The following is an 18573-nucleotide window of genomic DNA, read 5'->3' on the forward strand; positions in this document are numbered from 1 at the left end:
GGTTCAGGTGACAGTCCATCTTCTTTATTTCGTGGTAAAGGGCGTTCGTTTCGACGCATCGTTGCAACGCTTCGGGATCCTTTCTCGTAGGACAGCTGTCGTCTCTCTGCTCGGTCGAGTGGACGGACGAAGTTGTCTCGCATCGGTTGTGCAACCTAGCCTCTAGGTACAGCTTGTTCGATTTTCGCGTGATCCGTTCCTGGTTCTCGTACGGGTGACCTGAATACATAATTCACACCGGTTGGAACGGATTACTCTTAACAGTCGCTGGAAGAACAGTACCGTTCCGTTGGTGCGTGGTACGCGAGAACTATGTTTGCAATTTGTTCGCGAAGCGAGACACGAGCGGAGAACCACGTACTTCGAAATATTGGCACGCCACCAGCTCGCAGATTCCTCTCGAACTCTCGGATCTCTCTCTCGCATTTCTCGTAGTGGGTGCCGCGAAAGACCAAGGACGGTTTCGGGTCTATTCGACACTCGCGACACCGGTTGATCTTTCGCCCTGCTGTGTAACGTCTGAATTCGAAACACTTGAGCATCTCCTCGATGAAGGTGAAATCGCGTTCATCGATCCTGGTGATCACTCCTGGTCGTTGCGCCGTTCTCAGCAGATGATGGAGCTAAGCGGTTCGGTTGAATGAGATTCCAATGGTCGATACTTACCATCGGTGTCGATTCCAACCGTGGAATCGATCGTCGCGTCGATTGATAAAATCGAGATCGAGAATCGGTTCGTGGAAATACAAACGTCTATTTAAACAAATCCATACCGTGTCGCTCCAATCGAAACCCACACCGCTGTACGCTTGGGTCGATCTCGACCCAAGAATACCACACAAGTATCTTCTCCGCTTTCAACGACGCGATTAATATTTACCGCGTAACTTTCTTCTCGTTATTTTCGATTTTCTTCAAGGTCTACTCGGTATTGCTACTTAAATGCTTTCGAAGTTTGCACTTGTCGCGGCACGCGAAAGTCTACCGTTTATAACTGAATTAGCGCGGGTACGTGTGCTCGACACGCGTGCAAATCACCTCAAGCCAACAACCATAACCTGGGTTCTCGGAAGTCTGTTCAACATCCGCCGTTAAGACAACTTTCCAACTTTACCATTTTTAATAATTTTGACTTCCACGAACCACCGGTTCCTGACTAACGTTCCCACTCCGCGTTTCCATTTTATCCAACACGACTACCAGATTCCAATCGATCAGATGTCGAACAGAACGTATCAAACAGAAGTTTGACACGCGGAACGGAGTTCGATGGCCAGTCTTCTTCAAGAAACAGTCAACTTGTCAATTTTTGCCAACACTACGCGATAAATACACCATTGCGAACACAACAATCGACGAGACTCGTGTTTCAATTCCAACGATCTCGATATCCGTGACAAGTTGTTAAAGACGACGTGACGCTCCGAATCAACACTTCGCGTCCCTCAACGCGCAACAGTACTTTTCACGTGTATATTTTGAAAGAGGGGGTGGGTCACCTCGCTTAACCCTTTGCGGACGAGTGCCGCATATATGCGTTTTACGCAAATCGTCAAATTGGTCGAAGAACTCATATACGCGTTTGGCGAAAACAGTTGATAGAGCCGAGAAACGCATATACGTGTCCCACCTAAATGCATGTCGATGGCCGAGGTTAAGCAGAAATATGCGCTGGCAATTTTAAATGACTATCGCGGCAGGAGCTCGGCACCACGGTACGGTTCACTTTGAATTGTGAAAGGGTTAAAGATACACCTGTCTTCGACTCGAAGAACGTACCTTGAAAAGTATGAACAGCACCCACTGCATCGACTCGTGTTCCACGACGCGTTCCGTGTACTCGATCTGGTTCCGTCTGTACCTGAACGAGAAATAGGGACATTGAAACGAAACGATTTGAAGGTTCGTGGGCTCGTCGATACCGACTGTTTCATTTCTTCCACGGTTTCGTTGTTCTTCGCGTAAACGTTCTCCAGCCATCGTTTCATCCTCGGCAGATCTAGATTGGTCTTTCTGTGCCGGTGACCGCGCCAGGTAGCTTGGATCTTGGTCGCCATTCGGTCGTAATGATCCTGCCACGTCTGATGAACGCGTTCCGTGAGGTATCGATCGGTGAAGATCCTCGCGCGATAACCGCGCCAATGACGTTGAATGGTGATCGCGTTCAGGTGCAGCAGCCGCAAACGATTGCGAGCGAGGACACCGCGGATCCACGCCTGAAACGTGAAACGAAGATTCGATAACGAGACATCGATACTCGTTCGTCGAGAGTCCACGGAAGATGTTACGATCCGGATCATCATCTCGCGTTGAAAGTATCCAAAATTTAATTCGCGGTACGGTTAAAAGTAAAACGGTTAATTCAATCTCAGCGAAAACGTAAACGATATTGTTGTTCGTCGAGAGTCCACGAAAGATGTTACGATCCGGAACATCTCGCTTTGAAAGTACACAACTTTTAATTCGCGGTACGGTTAAAAGTAAAACGGTTAATTCAGTCTCAGCGAAAACGTAAACGATATTGTTGTTCGTCGAGTCCACGAAAGGTGTTACGATCCGGAACATCTCGCTTTGAAAACATCCAAAATTTAATTCGGGGTACGGTTAAAAGTAAAACGGTTAATTCAGTCTCAGCGAAAACGTAAACGATATTGTTAATCGTCGAGAGTCCACAAAAAGTGTTACGATCCAGAACATTATCTCGCGTTGAAAGTATCCGACTTTTAATTCGCGATACGGTTTTCAGTCTCAGCGTAAACGTAAACGTAACCGATATCGTTGTTCCGATATTGACGGTTCGATGTTTCGGCGCGTGCGCGATTGGAAAAATTCGAGTCGAATAGTCATCGACTGTCGAGTCCCCTGCGCGACACCTCGGTGATTTCAACGCGTGCGTCAAAGGGAGAAAGAGAGTTCCGTGACGTGTTCGATAAACGTGTGCGACGAAGGCGTAGACGACAACTCGATGGACCGAGTGTTATTGTACGCCTCGATCTTGACCTTAAGTAAACGATATCTCGGTTAGCGGCACCCGTTACAACAATCGAGGCTTTATTATTCGCGAGTTCTCCGCGGTGAACGATAAACAACGGTGGGAGCGGTTTCTTATCGCGCGGGGTTATCTTACGCGCGTTTCTCGTGCACTCGAGATCGATGCGGCCCGAATCTTTCTCCGTGCGTTGGTCCCCTCGTGGTCGATCTGGAAGAATAAAATTAACGATCCATTGAAAGGACAGTGTTCGCGTAAACGCGAGTTCGCCGCGAGACGCATCGAGAAATCGTGTCACGGGTCAGCCTCCGGTTGACGAGAGTGTCGACGTTGAGAATCGTTGCTGATGGAAAGACTCGCCGGTGTGGCGCGATTAACCTGTATTCTCCTTGCGGCGATGAAATGCACGCGTCCGATCGATTCCGCGCGATCGTTGCTGCGTTTGATTCCCTCCTGGTGCTCGATCGGGTCCACCTTGAATCTCGACACCGAGGCCATCGCTAAAGTTTCCGCCGGTCTAGAAATCACACGACCATTAGTCGAGTCCACGCTCGATCGTTTCGACTCGTCGTCGAGACACGTGAACGTTGCCGCGCGTCTAACCATCGAGGAATACGTTTCGAAAGCTGTCGACTCGTTACGCGACATTACGCGTGGATCGCTCACGACGATCCGTGGACGCGACACCGCGAGGATTTTTCCAAGGTTACGCCCGTCACCGCGAAATAACAAGTGCAATGCGACAGACGATAAATAAATTTATTTCCTCGTACATCTCGTCGTAGTCGGTACGCGTTTCGTTGGTCTCCGATTCACAGGATCCCGATGTAGAGCAAAAGGATGAACAGCGACGTGGAGACGAACATCAGACCGGCTGCTGCCGCGGCGGCCACCACGCCCCTCTTCTTCCCGGAAGTCCTCGTCATCATGTGGAAATCCTTTCGAGACTGTACGAGACGAGCACAATCTGAGTCCTCGTTGCGAGAAACGACGGGGACGATAGATAATTAACGCGTTATTTAGCGAGCGATTATGTAAATCGAGCATCGTGATCGTTTATCACGGGCCGAGAATTCGACGTGTGCTCGATGTACAGTTGGTAGCTGGAAAGATTTCAATTTAGAATTTAGATTCCCTTTATGCGTATTCTCTCGAACAATTTTCATAGCAGGCATTTCAAGACCGATTAAATCCTACCGGCTGCCATTTTTCCAGCCACCGACAGTACTGTTTCTTCGTGAGAAGAATGCCAGTGTTTACATCCCGGCTCTAGTTCACGGTTCGCCAGCTCGCTTCGAGCTATTGGTCGAAAACGGTGAAGTGGATCGATCTAGGACCAATAACGTGCGATGCTGAGGGAACTGATAAGCTAGAGTGGGGATGAGACACTCGTCGGCCGTTTTCTCGATAACGAACAGTACACGGATTTTCCTTTCCTCTGGATCCACTTGAGTAACGATTAAAAGAAACTCGGTTCTACGACAGGAATAAGAAGTTACTCTTCTAATTGTTAGAAAAGGGGACATGGTTTCTCAATATTTCTTCCAAAAGTTTCAAACTGTACCGATTAACGTTTTATTCGCGATCCCTGCGAAGTTCGTACGTATCAGAATCGGTACTCGCGAGGAAAGAGAACGGAGTCGTTGCTGTATCTGTGCGTTTAGTGGGTCGCGACCCGTTAATCGTTCCTCGATATTGGTATAATTAACGACCCGGTATCTGTGCAACGTTTATAAATAAAACGTGTGCAATCGCGACGCACCGCCCTCGGAAAATAAACGATTCGAACGCCACTAGCTGGGGTCGTATTCGCGAGAAGCGAGCACAGCGAGCGGTTGTTGAATGAACCGGTTCTTTTTTGTTATTCAATTACCGGATCGCGATACGCGTTATCCGAACCAACAATGAGAAGGAGCGTGAAACGACGGGTAAGCGTAATTTTTCGCAAAGCTTCGTTCCGCACGGTGGTGATTCGATTACCATGATTTGCAAACTCTGAGTCTTTCGAACGAGCTCGTCGAGACTCTCGCCCCTGTCGATCAGCTTCTGAACACCGTCCATCAACGCCTTTCGAATCTCGGCCAGTTCACCCTCTAGTCGCGGGATTATGTCGATCTCTTGGCGATTGTACTCCTCCTGAAATCGTGGGTTCGGTTACGATCGCGACAGGGCCATCCGGATCGATTGGACGAATCGCACGTACGATTATCTTCTTCAGAGGATCGGAGAGGTCCATCACCGCGAGATTGCTCAGATCCGTCGAGAGATCGGCCAGTATCGGTAGTTCTCTGTACACGCTACGTAGTTTCTCGAGGAACACCTGGACTCGTGACTCGAGGCTGGCCGCGGTCACAGGAGAGTCCGGTTTCGACGTCAGGCAGACGTAGTGAAGTTCACGGATCAGCACGTGCACCGTGTACCTGGGGGACAGAGGCATTTCCGAACAGTATTCTTCGGGAACTGTCACGGGTGTCGGGGTTACGGCTGCTGATCGTTACGCGTGAGATTCTTTGCGAAAGAGGGATTCTTAAAGGGTTTCACTCGTGTGAGATTCTTCGCAAAGGATGTACTCTGAAAGAGTTTCACTCGCGTGGGATATTTCACCAAGGACGAACTCACGAGGAGTTTCATTCGCGTGAGATATTCTATAAAGGAGGAACTCTCAAAGGATTTCACTCGCGTGAGATGTTTCATAAAGGGAGAACTCTCGATGAGTTTCACTCGTGTGAGATTCTTCGCGAAGGATGTACTGTGAAACAGTTTCACTCGCGTGGAACCGGTGAACGGAACTCGTAATCAGAGACGAACCGTTTATATATATGTATGTTATGTGTTACACGCGCTACCGTTGGAACATTTTTGGCAAACACGTTTTCGTTTGCTTTAACTGTATCGACTTGTTAAAAATATTAATCTCTTGCTACGGTATCGAACGTGTATACAATAATGAGAACGTTTTCGTAGCGCGTATGGAAGATACTGTATCATCGGAGCATTTATTTCGAAATAAAATTCTCTCGGAAGAAAATAATTATCCTTGGGCAGTGAGCGTTTGGGAAACACTCTATTCATCGTACTGTAAAATGATCATCACTGACGATGATGCATACGAACCGTTCCCCCACACTCTCACACTACAAAGTTCATTGTACAGTGTTCCTAGACCCCCTCTCTTCTCGATCTTGGCTCCCATTAATCACCGCGTTTCCTCGAAATCAAAGTTTGCGCGCTTACTTGCCCCGATCGAGGCTGATCTTATCGTTCTCCAAGTATTTCAGACCGTCCACCGTGCTCAGCGCGATCGTCCTGAACACTGGATCCTGGGTGGCGGGATGATCGGCGACGATCTTGCAACCAGACTTCTCCCAGAACGCCACCAGAGCGTAGTGCACCGTCTTGCTCATCCTCGACGCTCGGTCCAACGTGTGCACCGCTAAGCTGGGGAGACACTTGCGTGAGTTTCACTCTCGTGAGATTCTTCGCGAAAAACGAATTCTCAGAAAGTTTCACTCGCGTGAGATTCCATGCGAAAGACGAATTCTCAAAAAGTTTTACTCGCGTGAGATGTTTTATGAAGGAAGAACTCTCGATGAGTTTCACTCGTGCGAGATTCTTCGCAAAGGATGTACTCTCAGAGAATTTCACTCGCGTGAGATTCTTCGCGAAGGATAAATTCTCCGAAAGTTTCACTCGCGTGAGATTCTTTGCGAAAGACGAATTCTCAAAGAGTTTCACTCGCGTGAGATGTTTTATAAAGGAAGAACTCTCGATGAGTTTCACTCGTGTGAGATTCTTCGCAAAGGATGTACTCTCAGAGAGTTTCACTCGCGTGAGATTCTTCGCGAAGGACAAATTCTCAGAGAGTTTCATTCGCGTGAGATTCTTCGCGAAGGACGAACTCACGAGGAGTTTCACTCGCGTGAGATATTTTATAAAGGAGGAACTCTCAAAGGGTTTCACTCGCGTGAGATATTCTATATAGGAGGAACTCTCAAAGAATTTCACTCGCGTGAGATATTCTATATAGGAGGAACTCTCAAAGGGTTTCACTCGCGTGAGATATTCTATAAAGAAGGAACTCTCAAAGGGTTTCACTTGCGTGAGATTCTTCGCACGCGGACGATATCACAAAGAGTTTCGCTCGCGTGAGATTCATCGCGCGCGGGCGATATCGCAAAGAGTTTCGCAATTTGAATTCTCAAAGAGAGTTTCACTCGCGCGAGATACGTTTCTTTTTTTCGAGAAGGAACTCTCAAAGTGTTTCACTCGCGTGAGATTCTTCGCGAAGTACGAACGTGTTCCCTTACCTTTTTCCAGCTTGACGGGTATCCGGTGTCGCGTAACTTTCCAAAAAATCGACGCGCGCCGTGTTTGGCGAACGCAGCGTGAGCACTCGCGTCGCGGAGCGCGGAGGATCATTCGCGGACGGATGACGGATCGTCTCTAATCGGCGCTTGTCTCGGAGGCCAAGCGCGAACAAACACGACTGTTTACCAGTACAGTGTATCGGCAATGTGTAACGAAAGAAATTTCGATAAACCCGATAACGCGTCGGTGTTTCCATCCGATGCGTGGCCATTGATTCTTTTTTCGGGGCAGACTCGTTGTCGAGAAACGGGACTCTTCGGCTCTTAGATAAGTCGACGAGAATGCGCCGATCGTCTGTCTGCGAATTCTCGTCTCGAGGTTTGGCGAATTACGCACGAGAATCTTTTATCTCGCCAAAATCGAAAACCGTGCGCATAATCGCGAATGTACCAATTTCGCGAGCACTTTCGCATCTCCAGACGTCGTCGATCGTGTCGAGTGACTCGAGTTTCGTTACGTTCGATCGGATTCGAACACTTCTCACGAAACACGTCGAGGAGTGTGTACATCTCCGAGAACAAGGTCAAGCGGAGCACATATTTGTACGAACGCTTTCTCGTTGTTTTCGTGGCCTCGATCCACCGTCGAGGAATGTCCCACGCGTTACGATACCACCCTGTATGCGCACGACCGAACGATAAGGTTAATAATAGCTACCTGAGATCGGACTAAACGCGTCTTCGGTGCGATAGCGACCAATTAGGTGCGAAACGAAATCAGAAATCGTAAACAAGTTGTAAAGAAGTTTGTACACGGTAGCCGTGATGAAACGTTTAATCGCTCGGACCTTGGTTCCAGCGTGGCGTTACTCGATACGAGACGAGTAACTCCGCTTCGTCGAAGGAGGCACCGATTGAAACCGTTCGGTGTGTAAAAAAAAAAATACACGATTATTGCACGAGGTTGAAAACCTCCTTGTCGATGGAACGCTTCGGAATAAACGAGAGAACGGGAACGAAGATAACGTTTCGAAGTTCTCGGAACTGTTACGTCGATCGTAACTTCGCAGCGTTCGCGTTCCAAATGTTCGCGGACGAGAACTGTACGCGCGAGTATTCTGTTCCGGTTCGAAGGTATCGGACGCGTATCATCGAGAGAGGCCTCGCTGCGAACGATTATCGAGACTCCGGATCGAGTAGATTTCAATCGTCGCCGATAATAAATACATTACGAAACACGGATCGTTGTTTCGTCGAACAAATATTTGCCACGGTTACCACCGGCCGAGTAACGAAAAGTTGGAACGAAATCGTGACCGTTTCGCGAGATTTAATCGAAGCCATTTGCCGACAACCACTCATCGATCGTATCCACGTTCACGTCCAGCCAATGGATGTTGCTTTCGATCTCCTCGATAGCGTTCCTCTTGGTGTTCTCGGTCACCCCGAGATCCGTGTGCTCTAGAAAGAATCGTCTGGCCTGTGGAACGAGAAAATCTTTCACGACGTTCGCCCGTTACCGGGCCACGCGGACCGAAAGGATCACCTCTTGCAGCATTTGACGGTCTTTGAACAGCGAGACGATCGCGACCACCGCCTTATCCAAAGCGTAGCCCTTCGCGATGTACTTTGCGACGTGGCTCTCCCATCGAGATCTACCAAAAGAGATTTACTTTGTAGCCACGATTTTCCGCTGACGCGAGATAACCATCGGGATCGTTATCTCTCCCGTTCCCGATACGCGAAGTGATCCCCTTGGTAACTCGTACCGTACGAAATTCCAGGCCACATCCAGTCCCGTGGGATTCATCGCGATTTTGATCAACACGTCGGCAAAGTCTTGTTTGCGTACGAAGTTCTCGTTGGTTACGCGCTCGAGGTATCTGAACGATAGAAAAGAGAAACGAAAGAGAATACGTAAAAATTCAACGATCGTGTACCGCGCCTATGCAACTCGACAGAATTTAAGAAACGATCATTCGAGAATAGAAACAACCACGGAGAATAGACGAGAGACTCGTTAATTGATCGGTCTACGAACGAATTGCGCGCCGACGAACCGATTAAGGATACTTTTATCTTGAACGTTGGCCAGTCCGATGATCAGACGTTCCCTCTCCTGCACGTCGGTCTCCCTCGCGAGTAGCCGCGACATGTTTTCAAATATTGATCCAACGTCGTCCAACTGCGTGACAAGGCCTATCGCGGTATTATACCATGAATAATAAAGACGCGGGGCGGAACGTATTTATGAACTTTTCTCCCCTCACCGAACGAATAAACGATAGACCGAATATCGGCCGGCAACGTTCCTCCATCGTCGCCCCCTAGGAGTGCCCTCAGCTTCCTCCCGGCTACGTTGAGACAGTGTCTGTGACCGACGGTGCAAGCTGTGTTCAACACCAACACGCCGAGTTCTCTTGAAACGAATCGAAACACTTTTCCTTAATTGAAGCTAAGACACGAGAAAAGACGAAGAAACCGTGCGACGAAACAATCGCTACGAATCGTAAATAAATAATTATTGTATCCGTGAAAGTCTCTCAGCTTTGCGCGAACATTTCCCGAGACGCTTCACCTTCTCGACTCGATAGAAGTTCGATGGGTTTTTATCTATTTAACGAATAGAATAATAACGATACTGCTCGTGAACTCTATACTCTGTTTTTCGTTTCTAAATTTACCTAAGAAAAGTTACTTTCGTTTGCAAAGATGCTAAGATTAGGTATGAAAATAATATCGACCAACCTCTTGGCAAACGATTTCTCCTCGTCGATGCGCCATCCGACCTTGCGATAGATCCGATCGACGAGGCCTCTCGCGTAGGTCTGAAAGACGATAAAGAGTAGTGATCACTGTCGCGAGATTTGTAAACACTCGTAAAGGTTCGTGTATTTGGGCGTGTGAATTCTCGACGTTTCTCGAATTCGCTCGAACGATCACCTGAAACCGATCGTAGACGCGTGTCCTGAAGAGCAATCTGTTCATTTGCCCGAACCATTCGGCGGCCACGGCCCAAGGCTGATAAGCGGTTTCGATCGCGAGATAAGAGGTCAAGTTCATCGCCGTGGAGTAATGCAAATCGGCGGTGCCCGCTAAAAGAAAAGCATCGTGCAACAAGTCCGCTCTGTCCACCGGGCTCAATGTCTGCGTTAATTAGAAACGAACACCTGTTAGGAGACCAGTACCGCGCGACTGATTCACCGCGTACGTCTTACTTTGTGACTGTTGGTCAACAAATCTCCGAACGCTTTCCAAGCTTCCTCCGTGTAATTCACGACGTAGTAACCGATCGATCTGTGGTTCAGTTTAATCCAGTCGACCTTGCCTTCCAGCGACAGTTCCACTGCAAATTTCGTAGCTTGGATCAACGAGGAATTATTTCGCTCACGCGTGTGTCATCATTACCGCAGGAATAATTCGCGAGGAACCAATCGAGCTTCTCCTCGTCCATTCTGCTCGTTGTGTACTTCACGGGAATGGTCCAGCTCCCGTATTTGCTAAACGAGAACGATGTTTCGTTGTGGTTTGTTGCGCGCGTCAAGAGTTTGAACACCGTTGTATAGCCTGGCCGAGAGAGAGTTAGGTACCGAGCGCGCATGCGTGAACGCGCGCGCCACCCTCTCCCACAACTTCCCACTCCGTGCCTCGGACAGTGGTGGGTAAGTTTCGCGCGAACAGAGATAACGAGTGTTTATATTTTTGCGTTGGTTTACAATCAACCGGTCCCTCTACCATCACCGTGACGAAAATCGACAGCGATCGATCGAGACAACGCGATGGTGGGAAACCTTGACCGTGATTTATAACGGGGATGCGAACATTCGTTGATTTTCTCGAGGAGGAAGTTCTTTACTGGATGTCGCGATACTCGTCAGTACTGTAGTCGAGTAGACTGGTCAAAGACGAAGATTGGGCAGTTGTAGCTACCCTGTTTCAGTGTCGTAGTTGACCTCGGTTGTCTTCCGTGTCACGATGATGTAGATGCTTGAAGATCCATCATTTTGTAAAGAGAGACGGCTGCCGATTTGTAATCACCCTCTATCCATCTCTAAGGATCCACAGAAGGGCAGGTGATACAGCTGAAGACAAGTTTGCTCCTTTGAGTCCTCGATTGGACGGTCTACTCGACCACGACTTTTCAGCACCGACGAGTTTCGTTCGGTGTACCAATCGTGCGGTTTCTCCCCCACTCGTCACCACTCACCGTGACGTTTATTGGCCCGTAGGCTCGTGACCTGCCTATTGCGCGCGAAACGAGGGTCCTGTCTCGCAAAGACAGTTTACCCCGTTCCTATTTCTAGTTAAGGGTTTCGTACCCCGCCTACGCCCTCGGACTTCACCCTCGCCGGGTCGAGTTGCACGTACTCGAACGTATTGTTCCCAAAATGGCGCTGAGACAACCGAAAGACCGCTTTACCGCGACGAACGACGTTTATCACTGGAAATCCGGGAAGCTTGGTCCAGCGTGTCATGAACTCGACGATATCGATCTTCCCGTCGGCGTTGTTCCGTAGAATTTCGAACAGGTCGTGCGAGTCCGTGTTGTTGAACCGATATCTCTCCAGGTAGCTCCTCAGGCCGCGAAGAAACTTCGAATTGCCGATCGCGTCCTCTAGCATCCTGATCACGGCTGCCGCCTAACGATCGACTCGATTTCAACGAATCGAGTTTCGGTCCTTTCATCGAATTTATTATACCTTCTGGTAGGACATACGGTCGAATATTTCCTCGATTTCCCCGGGATCCTCCACACGCTTCACAATGGGACGAGAACGCAGCTTGCTGTCCTGCTTCATGGAGACGTACTTCGTGCGCAAGGGGAACGAGTCCATCTAAAGAAGAACGAGAAACAGAACGTATAAAAGTCTCTCGTTGAAAAAACATTCAACGATATTGTTACATCTGTGCCGCGTCAAGGTTGTGTACGATTCGATGGACCGATTAATCATCGCTAAACAGAGATCCATGTACCAAGGAGGAATTCTAATACCTCGTTAAAAGTCACGCGATCGACTCTTGGAACGTTTTAAGGAGGGACGGTGGCGAATTCGTTCCTGGAATCGACCTTTCGTACCTACGACCGAGATCTCGTACCGTGTTCACACCGTGTTGACAATTTCGAAGCGATACCTCGCGAGTATCGAATTTGCATACACGATTGATAACCGTTTGGAGTACCGTCGCGTTTGGACTAGTTCTTCGCGGACAGTTTTACCAAACGGTTGACAATGTTCTCGCGACGGTACGATAAAAAAAAATACAACACCGTCAAGCGGCGTATCTTTCAACGAATTATCGTACACATCTATTACCCAACGTTCCCAATGACAGGGTGTGAGTCACACGAGGATGGACGCCTCGGTGGAAGGGATCTCGCGAGGTCGACGCTAACCGAGCGTGAACTCGAAAACAACGGACCTCGTTCCATTCCGGGAAAACGAAGTCGATCGCCATGTGTTCCATGTACGTGGCGAATCCCTCGTTAAGCCAGAGATCGTTCCACCATTTCATGGTGACCAGATTCCCGAACCACATGTGCGCCAATTCATGGGCCACCGTCAAGCTGACGCTACGTGTGTTCTGGCTGGAGCTGTCGTTCCCGCTGTGAAGCAACTCGGTCTCGCGAAAAGTGATCAGGCCCCAGTTCTCCATTGCACCGGCAGCGAAATCGGGCACGGCGACCAAGTCTGATCGATCGAATGCGTATCGTCTACGTGAATCTCTATCGAAGGTTTTTTCTACGAGAAAATTTCTACGAGATGTTACCGAGTTTCGGTAGCGGATAATCGGTGTTGAATGTGGTGAGGTAGTAGTCCATCACGCGGACCGCAACGTTCAGAGCGAATTTCCCTTTGTGAGCGTACACGGGTCTCGAGCATACGTTCAACGGAATTTTCCTTCCGTCCAGAAGCTTCATGTCCGTTCCCACGCAATCGAAATCGCTTACAACGAAAGCGACCAGGTAAGTGGACATCGGTGGTGTCGGCTCGAAGTACGTGACCGTCTCCCTCTCCGTTTTTTCCATTCTCTGCGTGACGAAATTACAACGACGAAACGACACATCGATAACCTTACGAACGATAAACTCCGCTTACCGCCACCGGCATGTTCGATAACGCATGGTACCGTGCCTTCTCCGAATGAAGGATACGAACGATGAACGTGGACTTGAAACTCGGCTCGTCGAAACAGGGAAACGTGTTTCTCGCGTACAGCGGCTCGAACTGCGTTACCGCCAGTTTTCTGTAACACCGATAATTCATCGAACCGCGTACGACTCGAAGATTTAATTAAGATAGGATATTACCGAACCGCTTTCACCGAGAACTGATAAACGTTTCGTTTTAATCGTCGATATCCATTAGAGATTCAATTACCTGATATACTTGTCAAGATCGGTGTACTTGCTCAAATAGAATCCATGGAGTTTCTCCTTTAAATCCCCGCTGAAGTTCATTTTTAAAAAATACGGCCCAGGTGGCATCGGTCTCAACGTCCTGATTACCAACATTTCGTATTTTTCTACAGGGAACACCGACCTTATCTGTACCTCCGTTTGCCATCTTTCCGTGTACAATTTCATCGACGAGATTGTTAAATTCTTCGAATGCAAAACGATGTAACTTTGAGGCTTTGGTAGAATTAAACAGCGTTACGTTCACTCTGACGGTACAACGGTTAAACGAATACCAATCGTTGGTATACGAACTAAGATAACATAACTTTGAGGCGTCGAAATCACTAACCTTTAGTAAATCGATATCGATACGTATGGAACCGTGGAACTCGGCTTTTCGTAAATCGACCGAAATCGCGATCACGTATTTGCTGGGCACCACATCCGTCGACAATCGTTTCGCGATGTCCATGGTTTTTTCGAAACGTCTATTGAACGTATTATTTTTAAACGCTTTGCCGCCGATTTCACAGAAATCCTTCCCCCTCGTTAAGATAAACGTAATTAAGATAAATCGCCAATTGGCCATTGTGCTATCGGAACAGAGGTTCTTTGTCTTCTTTTCGGAGACGAGGCTTCTTATCTCGTCGAGTCGTCGTGCGTGGATCGAAAAAAAAATTAGATTCTTTTTTATTATGGTCTTCGATCGGATCTCTCGAGGCGGAGGTCTCGAGGACCCCTGGAACGGAAACCTTGGTTAAACGTTTGCAATTAAATACGACGAAGCCATTGTGCCAAAGTATTCGGTTAACCGCTCCGGATTCCAAGTTTCTATCTCGCGAACGATATTCGGCTTACTTCGTGGAACGATACGATCGCGTTATCGCCATGAAAATGCGCGATTGTGCACGATGGCCATCTGGTATAATTTCTGCAAACTTTTGCAGGCACGCGTATCGTCGAATGACTCGTACGCTAAAGAACGCAGTCGGTTGAAGGTGAAAGTGGCCAAGAGGGAAGGCATCGGATCAACTTGCTTCGTAGCAGAGGACCAATCAGGGACTGGTTGGTATCGTGCTGACAAAGAAGGATTAATAAACTAGACGCAGACGAGAATCGATTGGAACGAAGTGGGGATACATATAATTCCTACCTAACCATAGGAACCGGTTAGTCTTTGGTGAATTTTGTGCGTTCGCGTTGAATTTATTGGTAAGTTTGAACCTTGTACGCACTCGAGAAAGGAACAACGATGAAAAAAATCTTGAACATTCGTGTCTCGCGGTCGTTCGATCGTAATTTAACCCGATGTGGCGTTTCGAACCTCTCTTGGACGCGATTCCATCGTTTATTCGGAACGTTCGATTTATTTCGAGGACCGGAACACTCCACGAACGCTTTCAAGGACACGTGAAAATGCATAAAGAAAAAATAAAAAAAAAAAAAAATAAAAGAAACGAGTCGTTAAATTCGGGAAACACGAGCATTACGATTAACGTCCGGTCTCTCTTAAGGACGTTTGCTCGAAGTTGGAAAGTGTATTATCAAACGGTCTCGAAATCCAGGGACAAAGTGTGACTTTATCTTGACACATATTCCCGTGCATTTACGAAACATCGCGTCGCGAGGATAACGATGTATTTTAGTTACGAGATGGAGCATCGCGGGGAAAATATCACCGTGTGCGATTTTCATTTACGTACCGGCTACGTTGTATTTCGTATACAACGTTTGCGAATAATTTTCAACGTGGTGCGTTCGTATCTGCGCGGACGAATGTTTGACTTTTAGCGTTCGAAAGCATCGTTTCGTACCGAATGGTTATTTTTCATCCGTCGTATTGTTAGATTGGCGAAACATGGCGGAATATAAATTGGTGTACTTCAACGTGATGGGACTAGGAGAACCGATAAGATTCATCCTCAGTTACGCTGGCGTCGAGTTCGAGGACGTTCGTGTTTTCTCTCTTACCGATGAATGGCTTAAAATGAAATCGAGTAAATATGAAATATCGCCGCGATCGAATGTTTCGCTTCGTGGTTCGTTACGAAACGTAATTTTCGTTTTCTTTTTTACAGCGACCCCGTTCGGTCAGTTGCCCATGTTGGAAATGGGTGGGAAAATTTACACGCAATCGTTGCCCATTTGCCGATACCTGGCCAAACAGTTCAATCTGGCCGGCAGTACCGATCTGGACAACCTGCAGATCGACGCTATCGCTCACGCCATTTACGATTTTAGAATAAGTAAATATCGATTACCTCGCCGGGAGAAATCATTCCTCTCTACGGATGTACTTCCGTAAATAACGCCCAATCTCGCCCAATTAAGTTTTAATCGCGTACGACGAGTCTCGTATATTTTTTCTCTCTCTTTTTTGCAGTTATGATTAGGAATTATTACAAAGCGGATGAGGTTTCGAAAGCAAACATGAAAGAGAATCTGTTCAAGGTTACGATACCGCATTATATGAACGCATTGGAGGAACTGGCTAAAAATAATGGTGGATATTTGCACGGTGGTAAAGTGAGTATTTTTTACACGGCCGTAAATTCCGATCGTGTGCAGGGACTGGACGATCCGTTCTCTTTTTCAGTTGACTTACGCGGACTTGTACTTCGTTGCCACTTCGGATGCGTTGAACACTGCGTACGGAGGGGACATCACCGAGGACAAACCGCATCTGAAGGCTCTGAAAGAGAAAATTTTGGCATTACCGAGAATCAAGGCGTGGGTGGAGAAAAGACCAAAATTGGAATGTTAATGTTTGACGTGTTACGATATTCCTTCCAAAGAACGTTGCGTTTGTAATGCAAATACACACAGTAGACTCGAATTACGATTTTTAAATAGATTTATTTACCAGACTTGCGTTGTCCTCGCGGTGTCGCGCAATATCGCGCGTACCGACTGCGCGTCGAAAGAACCGATTCGAATTACGCGCCACTCGTACAGAGTATTCGGTTTACCGGCCGTTGTTCACATCGGGATCGAAGGTTTCAACGAGACAGCCGCCGTGAAACGGATCGAAAGGTTGAAAATATAAATCGATCGAGATGGAAAACGCAACGAAGAAGAAAACGTGAAATCTAGGGTTAAAAGGTCCACGGTTCGTGATATTTAACGCAGCGTTAATTCGAAAGCGAGGAACGACCCAGTGACCTATTTAAAGGTATCGATCGTGGTAGTCTCTTTTCCGGTTCTCGGTCGTTTTCGCGAAATCTGTCGGGACGAGAAACATCGATATCGTTTCCATCGGTCTCGAATGACACGGATTTTTGATTAATTCGCGTGTAAGATCGTTGGTTCTCGACAACGGTCAGTGGCGCCTTCGCACGGGGAGCGGGTGGCGGCAGCTGGTGGCGGCACGGCCAATCAGCGCTCTCGAATGATCGCTGCGCGTAGAGGGCTGCGCGACCGTCCCGTAGCCGCGGAGCCGTCAGTGTGCGCGCCGCGGAGAGCCAGACAGACAGACATCTTGTAGTAGAATTTAGCGGCGTGGTGTTTTCGACCGTGGGTGTCGGTGTCACGGTTTCGTGTCGCGGTGCTCGTCATTACGGTGTCATCGCAGTCGCCGTCGTCGTGGTCGTTGTCATCATCGTCTTCACCGTCGCCACCGCCGCCGCCGCCGTTGTCGTTGTCGCGACCGTTCTCCCTGTGCTCACGCCGCGCGATCGTTGTCGTTGTCCTCTACCTCGTCCTTATTAAAAGTCGTCGTCTTTCGACCGTCGTTCCACGGAGGCTCGGTTGTGCTGCTCGGTGTGGTGGTACCGCAATCGCGAGACCCCGTCGTGCTGGTCGTGCAGCTCGCGTGGTCCAGCGATCCAGTTACTCGCCCCGCAAAAGGCGTTGGTAGTACCTTTCGTCGGGCAGAGGGAGCGAGTAAGAGCGAGAAAGAGAGCAGAAGAGAGGAGTACTGGTCGGTCGGTGTCGTAAATACACGGGGAGCGAGAGGGACACGGCAGAATAATTTCTCACTCCGCAAACGCCCAATGAACAACGCTCCGGAGCCACCGATGTGCCGCACCGTGCGATAACTTCCGTCACCTCTCCGACCCCCGTCTCTCCTCCCTCCCCCACTCCGTGCGTGTGTATGTGTGTGTGCCGCGCCGGGCTCTCGAGGTGAAAATACCGCCCTCTCCTTCCACCCAACCCCCCGTTCGAGAGGAAGGTGCTACCTCGCGCGAGTAACTACGGCCAGAGGAAGAAGAAGGAAAAAAAATACCAGCGACCGAGTGACACGCCGAGAGAGTGGCAGAGAGAGACGATCCTGTGACCGGGGAAGAGTGAAATAGAGAAGAGAAAGAGACCGAGAGACCGGCGTCCACCCGTCAACCATCCCGATACAGCATGACCTCGAACAACTCGCAGAAGCTCTCCACGACGGAACGAGTGGTCGAAAGTAAGCGATACGAAATTTTCATTAGCCGAGCGATCGCGACGGGTATCATCGGTGCGTGCACCGTATGCGCTCTGGCCACCTTGGCTTATGGTGCCGTCACGGTGTACGTACGCGCGATCTTAACTTGTGTGTGCGTGTGCGTGGCCCTGCGGCCTCGTCTTTTCCGGCCACCTCGGTCGGTACGTCAGTACTCCGCTTGGTATATTCGCGTCGCGTTTCTTTCCTCCCCATCGCGTTACCCTTTAACGGGTTCGGTCTATCGTCGCGATAACCTCGATGATCGTTAAATCGCGTCGCGGCGAGCCATCGGGACACGGACCGGCCGAAAACCACTCGAAAGAAAGTAGGCGCGTCAAAACACGTCGCGTGTCGTACAGGATTGATTTTCTTCGTAGCTTCGCGGCGCCATTGCTATCGACCTGCCAGCATTCTCACTGACCCTCCGAACCACGCTTTTCCACCCTGATCCATCGTG

General features: G+C 48.8%; 4 protein-coding genes across 7 annotated transcripts; 1 reads left to right on the top strand and 3 right to left on the bottom strand.

Annotated features, from left to right (window-relative positions):
* Positions 1-255: 255 nt before the first annotated feature.
* On the bottom strand, positions 256-2420 carry LOC143150079 (uncharacterized). Its single transcript, XM_076318092.1, has 3 exons — positions 1927-2420; positions 1780-1861; positions 256-623 (listed from the first exon to the last, which is right to left on the bottom strand). Exons 1-3 carry the CDS (start codon positions 2301-2303, stop codon positions 258-260), a joined length of 825 nt encoding a protein of 274 aa, XP_076174207.1. The 5' UTR covers positions 2304-2420; the 3' UTR covers positions 256-257.
* A 417-nt stretch (positions 2421-2837) lies between these two features.
* Positions 2838-8608, bottom strand: LOC143150075 (uncharacterized). Its single transcript, XM_076318085.1, has 6 exons — positions 7297-8608; positions 6224-6427; positions 5193-5409; positions 4970-5125; positions 3763-3936; positions 2838-3506 (listed from the first exon to the last, which is right to left on the bottom strand). Exons 1-5 carry the CDS (start codon positions 7566-7568, stop codon positions 3802-3804), a joined length of 984 nt encoding a protein of 327 aa, XP_076174200.1. The 5' UTR covers positions 7569-8608; the 3' UTR covers positions 2838-3506; positions 3763-3801.
* Positions 8609-8619: 11 nt separating this feature from the next.
* LOC143150695 (glutamyl aminopeptidase) lies at positions 8620-14285 on the bottom strand. Its single transcript, XM_076319142.1, has 18 exons — positions 14046-14285; positions 13677-13930; positions 13386-13542; positions 13066-13327; positions 12718-12986; positions 11997-12131; positions 11709-11936; positions 11510-11561; positions 11335-11347; positions 10705-10784; positions 10515-10642; positions 10240-10443; positions 10045-10124; positions 9567-9715; positions 9357-9495; positions 9066-9179; positions 8817-8951; positions 8620-8786 (listed from the first exon to the last, which is right to left on the bottom strand). The coding sequence occupies exons 1-18, from the start codon at positions 14283-14285 to the stop codon at positions 8627-8629; spliced, it is 2799 nt and encodes a 932-aa protein (XP_076175257.1). The 3' UTR covers positions 8620-8626.
* Positions 12534-16538, top strand: Gsts4 (glutathione S-transferase S4). 4 transcript variants are annotated; one of them, XM_076318089.1, is made up of 6 exons: positions 12534-13261; positions 14644-14865; positions 15544-15693; positions 15775-15942; positions 16080-16222; positions 16293-16538. In XM_076318089.1, exons 3-6 carry the CDS (start codon positions 15555-15557, stop codon positions 16458-16460), a joined length of 618 nt encoding a protein of 205 aa, XP_076174204.1. In that variant the 5' UTR covers positions 12534-13261; positions 14644-14865; positions 15544-15554; the 3' UTR covers positions 16461-16538. The 4 variants fall into 4 exon arrangements, with proteins under 4 accessions (XP_076174204.1, XP_076174202.1, XP_076174203.1 ...); XM_076318087.1 differs by having other exon boundaries at positions 12537-13261; positions 14644-14908; XM_076318088.1 differs by lacking the exon at positions 12534-13261 and adding an exon at positions 13397-13570 and having other exon boundaries at positions 14644-14908.
* Positions 16539-18573: the final 2035 nt, after the last annotated feature.

The sequence above is a fragment of the Ptiloglossa arizonensis genome, chromosome 8 (genome assembly GCF_051014685.1).
Source record: "Ptiloglossa arizonensis isolate GNS036 chromosome 8, iyPtiAriz1_principal, whole genome shotgun sequence".
Classification (NCBI taxonomy): Eukaryota; Metazoa; Arthropoda; class Insecta; order Hymenoptera; family Colletidae; genus Ptiloglossa; species Ptiloglossa arizonensis.

What these genes read in the sequence shown, in the direction of transcription:
- Gsts4 (XM_076318089.1), top strand. Translation starts at nt 15,555, where the DNA reads ATGGCGGAATATAAATTGGTGTACTTCAACGTGATGGGACTAGGAGAA. An exon ending in CATTTACGATTTTAGAATAA is followed by an intron (nt 15,943 to 16,079) that starts GTAAATATCGAT and finishes TCTTTTTTGCAG; the next exon opens with TTATGATTAGGAATTATTAC. An exon ending in GATATTTGCACGGTGGTAAA is followed by an intron (nt 16,223 to 16,292) that starts GTGAGTATTTTT and finishes TCTCTTTTTCAG; the next exon opens with TTGACTTACGCGGACTTGTA.
- LOC143150079 (XM_076318092.1), bottom strand. Translation starts at nt 2,303, where the DNA reads ATGATGATCCGGATCGTAACATCTTCCGTGGACTCTCGACGAACGAGT. An exon ending in ACCGTGGAAGAAATGAAACA is followed by an intron (nt 1,862 to 1,926) that starts GTCGGTATCGAC and finishes TTTCTCGTTCAG; the next exon opens with GTACAGACGGAACCAGATCG. An exon ending in TGCTGTTCATACTTTTCAAG is followed by an intron (nt 624 to 1,779) that starts GTACGTTCTTCG and finishes CGAACCGCTTAG; the next exon opens with CTCCATCATCTGCTGAGAAC.
- LOC143150695 (XM_076319142.1), bottom strand. Translation starts at nt 14,285, where the DNA reads ATGGCCAATTGGCGATTTATCTTAATTACGTTTATCTTAACGAGGGGG. An exon ending in GAGAAATCGTTTGCCAAGAG is followed by an intron (nt 9,716 to 10,044) that starts GTTGGTCGATAT and finishes ATTCGTTTCAAG; the next exon opens with AGAACTCGGCGTGTTGGTGT. An exon ending in CTTTCGGTCCGCGTGGCCCG is followed by an intron (nt 8,787 to 8,816) that starts GTAACGGGCGAA and finishes GAAAGATTTTCT; the next exon opens with CGTTCCACAGGCCAGACGAT.
- LOC143150075 (XM_076318085.1), bottom strand. Translation starts at nt 7,568, where the DNA reads ATGGCCACGCATCGGATGGAAACACCGACGCGTTATCGGGTTTATCGA. An exon ending in ACCCGTCAAGCTGGAAAAAG is followed by an intron (nt 6,428 to 7,296) that starts GTAAGGGAACAC and finishes GTGTCTCCCCAG; the next exon opens with CTTAGCGGTGCACACGTTGG. An exon ending in ATCCTCTGAAGAAGATAATC is followed by an intron (nt 5,126 to 5,192) that starts GTACGTGCGATT and finishes CCACGATTTCAG; the next exon opens with GAGGAGTACAATCGCCAAGA.